This window comes from Corylus avellana, chromosome 2 (genome assembly GCF_965113065.1).
Source record: "Corylus avellana chromosome 2, dhCorAvel1.hap1.2, whole genome shotgun sequence".
Classification (NCBI taxonomy): domain Eukaryota; kingdom Viridiplantae; phylum Streptophyta; class Magnoliopsida; order Fagales; family Betulaceae; genus Corylus; species Corylus avellana.
The window spans coordinates 15671145-15677308 of record NC_142491.1 but is presented as its reverse complement, the minus strand read 5'-3'; the positions used below and the strand labels follow the sequence as shown (position 1 = coordinate 15677308).

At 35.1% G+C, this 6164-nt stretch overlaps 1 protein-coding gene across 1 annotated transcript; it reads right to left on the bottom strand.

The window, feature by feature from the left end:
• Positions 1-1112: 1112 nt before the first annotated feature.
• On the bottom strand, positions 1113-3305 carry LOC132167788 (dihydroflavonol 4-reductase-like1). Its single transcript, XM_059578813.2, has 6 exons — positions 3031-3305; positions 2746-2915; positions 2401-2589; positions 2116-2278; positions 1751-1943; positions 1113-1348 (listed from the first exon to the last, which is right to left on the bottom strand). Exons 1-6 carry the CDS (start codon positions 3155-3157, stop codon positions 1207-1209), a joined length of 984 nt encoding a protein of 327 aa, XP_059434796.2. The 5' UTR covers positions 3158-3305; the 3' UTR covers positions 1113-1206.
• Positions 3306-6164: the final 2859 nt, after the last annotated feature.

The window sequence follows — 6164 nt, the reverse complement described above, 5'->3', positions numbered from 1 at the left end:
AGAAAAGATAATTAGCTTTTTTTAAAAAAAAAAAAGAAAGAAAAAAACCATTCAATCATTGATAAATATTTTGATGAATATTTACAATATCAAAAGCAGGTCGATGAGCTTTCTCAAAATAAATATCACTTCTTCTATATAGCAAAGAGTGCAAAAGAGAGAAACTCTCAACTGCAAAAGAGAATTTGAGTGTGGTCAATTAATTGGCCATAACAAAGACACCAATTTTGTTCCTCCTTGGATCCATTAATTAAGGCAGGAAAGACACATCTCGCAAACCAACACGTTAAACTGTTAAAGTAACGGCAGCCACATGAACACTCAACCATTACGAGGTCGACGCGTGTTCATCTGTTCGATCGATCGGTTTCGGCTTGCCAAGATATTTTCTACCCCGCCATGCCATTGAATGTATTACCGGTGGAGCCCATGACGCAGACGGCATACCCACTTGACATTCAGGGAAGAATCCTAGAAAGGAGGGGACGGTCTCCATTATACTTAAGGTTGTAGTATCATTATCCGGGCAAATAATTCAAGCAAATAAAACCAAAACAGAAGAAATAACGTACAAAGACAACAGGACACGTACAACAAGGAACAAAACACTTACGAGGATTCAAATCACTAATGGCGACAACTGCTGGGGACCTGGGGTAAAAGACACAATGGATTTTCACACGACCTTCGCTCGAGCGATTAATCAAAGGACAGATTTTTATTTTTATTTCGTTAAATAAGAATAATTTTGTGATCTTTCTTTCAATATCAGAGTTTTGTCCCATTTTCTTTAGTTCTTATAATTTTTCAGAATTTATAGAAAAGTTGTAAAGTTAGTATGTGCGCGCAGATTCTGCTTCCCATAAAAATGAAGTTAATTATATATATATAAGGCCCTGTGACTGATCTCAAAATATACCATAAGAGACTGTACATGTTTGGTATATTGTTCACACACTGTCTTCTAACTGTTGTTGCATTGCATGTGTGTGTGGAGAGAGAGAGAGAGAGAGAGAGATTAACAAAAGGTGCTAATTAATTAGAGACCAAAACAGAAAAGAAAGAGTGTTTGATTAGGAAGTTCATTCACTCTTATATATATATGCTTTTTATTTAAGGTAAAATCCACACTACATGATATAGTTGAGGGGCATCAAGTAGCCGTAGGGGCATCAAGTAGCCGTTGGGAGTCACCACAGAGCATCGCTAGACAGACGGAAGATGACCCTGCTTCACCAGGGATGCAATGCAATCATCAAACATATCTTGGATAGACTTGAACTTGAATCCTAAACTCTTCAGCTTCGAGGTGTTGAACTCATAATATGGTCTCTTTAGTTGCTCAAACCTGAAATACCTATCAAAATTAACAACCACAACCCACCAGATGTAGCCCTGTCCCTTTTTTTTTTTTTTTCTTTTTTTAAGCAAATAAGGAAAAAGGGAACGGGAAATTACAAGGAGGGTGGCCAACCCAAACAACAGCCCAAATCAGACCTAATAACAAAGCAGAAACAAGAGAATTGAAAACCAAGTAAGGTAACAAGAGGGAATGGGTCAAAAAAATGACCCGACCCTATAAAAGTACCAATGCAGCCACAAAAGGCTTTAATAAAAGGCAAAACAAAGAAATTCGAAGAAATCTTTACAAGCAGAACAGAACCTGCGATGCAAAAGGCCAGATTTGGGATTGGTAGCCGTGTCCTTGTGTGTTTGTGTACATACATAAATGGTGAAAATAGCAGCCTACCTTTTTGGGATTGGTAGGGAAGGATATCGTGCTTTTAACAACAATGCCAACTCATCATTATCCACCACAGTTGAACTACAGAGGTATCGCCCGTTAGCAGTTTCATCCTCGTAAACAAGGATGTGGGAAAGTGCAACATCATCTATGTGGACATATCCCATCCTTCCATGCCACTGGAATCTCTCTGTTTCCCCTGCTTAGTCATAATATATATATAAAATGATAATGAAGAAAATTAACAAAAGCACCAATTGATGGAGTAATAAGTAATTAACTTTGCACATTCATATTTCAATTTGATTTCAGGGACTAGTTCGAACGATCTAGAGCCAGAATGAGTTTGATCAAAGGAGAAAAGAAAACACCTTTAAGCAAGCCAAGGACATCAGATGCAGTAGAACACAAATCTGGTGGCAAACTAGGTCCGACGACGAATGAGGGTAGAATAGTCACTAGATCAATCCCATTTTTGTTGCAGAATTCCCATGCTGCCCTCTCAGCGAGCGTTTTTGATAAAGCATACCATATCTTTCGCAATATTATGCACCATTAATGGCCATGCCAGAAGATGATGATGATGAGATACATAGTTAAGAGCTAGGTTGATGTGAAAAATCAACCAAAAGAATTATAGCAATTAATAATGTTACCTGGAGTCTCTCACAGAGTTCGACAGAGCTCCAAGATGTTTCGTCCAAAGGTACATTAGGATCAAAATCATCTCTTGCCCTCACAGTTGAAGAAGATGAGGTGAGAACTACTCGCCTTAAGGACGGATTCTTCTTGCATGAACGTAGCACGTTCAATGTACCCTCAATAGCCGGTTCTAAGATTTCTGCCTGTAAAGGTTATATATATGTTAAGGCCACAAAACACACGTGATCAGTTTTTCATTAGATATTTAAGGCCGGAGGCCGGAGCACAGAGTTTGGGGTAGATCGGCCACCCCAAGCAGCGGCTGGGGGTGGCTCAGTAAAATTCGGAGAAGAACATGCCTTTGGATCAGATGAAGCTTTGTGCACAGGAGAAGCAGTGTGGAAGACACCATGGCATCCCATGATCGCGTCGTCAAAGCTGCCCTCTTCCATTAAATCAGCTTTCACCAATCGAAGTCTCTCCCTTGCTCCTTCCAGCCTCAACAGATGTGCCAACTTCTTCTCATTTGCTGCTATGCATAAACCAAGAATGATATATAGTTCCATTAATATATTTTCTTTCTTGTTTTTGGGGGTGGGAGGGGTGGGCGGGGTCTGAGGAGAGAAGAGAGTGGCAGAAAAAACCTGGATCTCTAACAGTTCCAATGACACAATATCCAGACAAGAGAAGCCGCTTAACTAGCCAAGACGCCAGGAAACCAGAAGCCCCTGTGACACAAACTTTGCCTTTAAATTCGACCTGTTCATCCATTTTCTAGCCTTTGAGTTTGAATCCTTCCTTGTAGGCTTGGGGCTTGTTGGAGGGGCTAAAACCAAAGATAAGGCGATCAAGGGGTAGGGATATATACTGCAGAATGAACGATCCCTGTCGAATTTATTGATGGTGAAATTACACTGTGCTTTCCCTTTATTGTTGGGAAATTCCAAGAGTATGAATGCTTTCTCACAGTTCACTAATTAAAATAGCTAAAGTACGTTTTCTCTAGGTACCTCTAGCAGCCTTACTAATTTAATAATTTAGTTGAAAAATTACACTGTACTTTTCCTTTATTGTTGGAAAATTCCATGAGTATGAATGCTTTCTCACAGTTTACTAATTATTTAAATATTCTTTAAATATTCTTTATTATTTAAATATTCTTTTTTAAAGATTTTTTTAAAATGTTCTTTTATTTTTTTTAATGTTTGTATTTTCCTAATATTTATATTTTTTAATATTTGTCTTATTCTAATTGTCATGCTTTTAAAAACTTGTATTTTCATAACGGTCATATTTTTTAATTTGTTGTCTTATCCTAACGGTTATATTTTTGAATATTTGTCTTATCTTAACGATCTTAATGATCATATTTTTTTAATTTTTTCTTTTTCCTCAAAAAAAAATGATATACGCTTTCACTATAAATAAAATCATTTCCTCTCCAATTATCATTCACCTCGACCTAGGTTTGTTCTATGTTTTTTTTCTCTTGGTGAGTGAAAAGGGAGGAGAGAGAAAATTAATTTTAATAAATTTTTATTTATTTGGTGAGTGAACAATACTCACTTTTTTTTTCCTAAACAATACTTACTATTGATAATGAGTATTCACTATTTTTTTTTTAGCAAAGCAGTGAGGCTCTAGGAGAGGGTTATTGGACTTTTTCAACAAATTAACTCACCAAAATAGCAAAAAATGATTTTTTTAAGGTTGCTAATTAATAATACTCTTATAAACTCACCACCATCCCGGTCGACTTTATTATATCTACATGTGCTGTTCTTTTTCCTTCGTTGTTGGGAAATTCGAAGAGTGTGGATGGAGAGGGTAGCTACGGCATCCCATGCTTGTGGCCTATTGCACTGCAGGATATATATCTATATATATATATATATACACGAGCACAAAATAGGATATTAACACGGGGATAAAAGCAATGACCAAGATGCATGGATTTAGGTTGAAAGTAGATAACCAACAAAAAGTGCTGAATATCACACATTCTTGCAGCACTACCTTAGTTAAAAAAAAAAAAAAAAAAAAATTATTATTATTATTATTTTATTTTTTTAATGTAATAGAAATGGGAAGGCTTGCCCGCCACCCTCCACCTTGCGAGCCACTCCAGAGATTGCTAGGGTGTCCTACGGAGGTTCGTAGGTAGGGGTAAAAAGGCGGTTACAATTAGTGATTATTAGCTAAAACCGCTAACCGTAATCGTCTAAGCAATTAGCAAAATCTACTAACCACCTCCACTAACTGCCTAAACGGTTAGTAACTATAATAACCACTAACCGCTTCTTAAAATAAATTTTTTAAATAAATTTTAATTTTTTTTAAAAAAGAAAAACCAAAACCATGTCGTTTTATGGTAATACGATAATATCATATGACATCGTTTTTAGATTTTTATATATATTTAAAATTTTAAACACAAAAACGACATCGTTTCACACACACACACACACACATATATATATAGAATAATTCTAAAAGTTCCTCTTGTGTCATTCCAATAATGATGTGACTATTAAAATTACCATTGAACTTGTGATTGATCATTATTATATTTTGATCAAATGATAATTTTAATAGCTACATTATTCTTGGGGAGACTCAAGAGGGACTTGTAGCATTACTCATATAGATATATATGAGTAATGCTACAAGTCCCTCTTGTATCCCTCTAAGAATAATGTGACTATTAAAATCATCATTGAACTTGTGATTAATCATTATTTGATTTTAATCAAATGGTGATTTTAATAGCTACATTATTTTTGAAGATTCTATATATATAGGCGGTTAGCGATTAATGGTTTTGAAAAAACCTAAAACTGCTAACCGTAACTGTCTAGGCGATTAGTGGTTTTTGCTAACTGCCTTCAAAAGCGATTAGCGGTTAGTGTGTTTAGCGGTTAGTTGGCGGTTATTATAACCGCCCGCCTTTTCACCCCGGCCACTCCCTTTTTTTTTTATATAAAAATATATATATATTATTAATTTTTACGTTTTTAATTTCTTTAATTTTTAAGTTTTATATTAAAAGTGACACAGGATGTCATTTTATTGGCCCTGACAAAACACCTAATAGAATTCGTCAAATGTATTGACTAAATTTGATGGTATAGACTAATTAAATTTATTTTTTGCATATCACATGAACCTTTGTGTTAATTTTGATATTATATAAAGCTAATTATAAATCAAGTAAATCCCATGTGGATTAGGATCCCCTCAAATTGCTTCCAAATTCAAGATTATCTTATTATTAAATCCTAGTTCATTGAGACATTAAAGTTTTATTAACTTTAACATTATTTTGTGTAACATCTCGTAGGTTGTGGATTGTTAGATGTAAAGTATGGCTAGGATTTAATAATAAGAGAATTTCAAATTTGGAAGAAATTTGAGGAGATTCTGATCCATATACCGATTTTGAATTTTTGCCCTTAATTGTATACGTGATTAGGGGTGTCAACCCGATCCCGATTCCCAGTTAACTGGGTCCCGATTAATCGGCCTGTTCCGGTTTGTACCCGGTTATCCGAACCGAGTAACCAGTTTTAAAAAAAATTGTATTTTGGACTTATTTTATATATTAAGCATAAAATAAGCCCATTTTTTGCACACAGTTGGCCTATTTTTTTTTAAAAAAAAATTAGCCTTTTTGTCCAACTAAATTGGGTTTTGTTGTGATTGTTCCAAATAAGTAAAAAATAAAAAAGCTCAAAAATTTTAAAAAATCAATGTTTTTGCCTATATGGGTCTTAAAAAT

What these genes read in the sequence shown, in the direction of transcription:
- LOC132167788 (XM_059578813.2), bottom strand. Translation starts at nt 3,157, where the DNA reads ATGGATGAACAGGTCGAATTTAAAGGCAAAGTTTGTGTCACAGGGGCT. An exon ending in TGTCCTTGGCTTGCTTAAAG is followed by an intron (nt 1,944 to 2,115) that starts GTGTTTTCTTTT and finishes ATGACTAAGCAG; the next exon opens with GGGAAACAGAGAGATTCCAG. An exon ending in TCCCTACCAATCCCAAAAAG is followed by an intron (nt 1,349 to 1,750) that starts GTAGGCTGCTAT and finishes TAGGTATTTCAG; the next exon opens with GTTTGAGCAACTAAAGAGAC.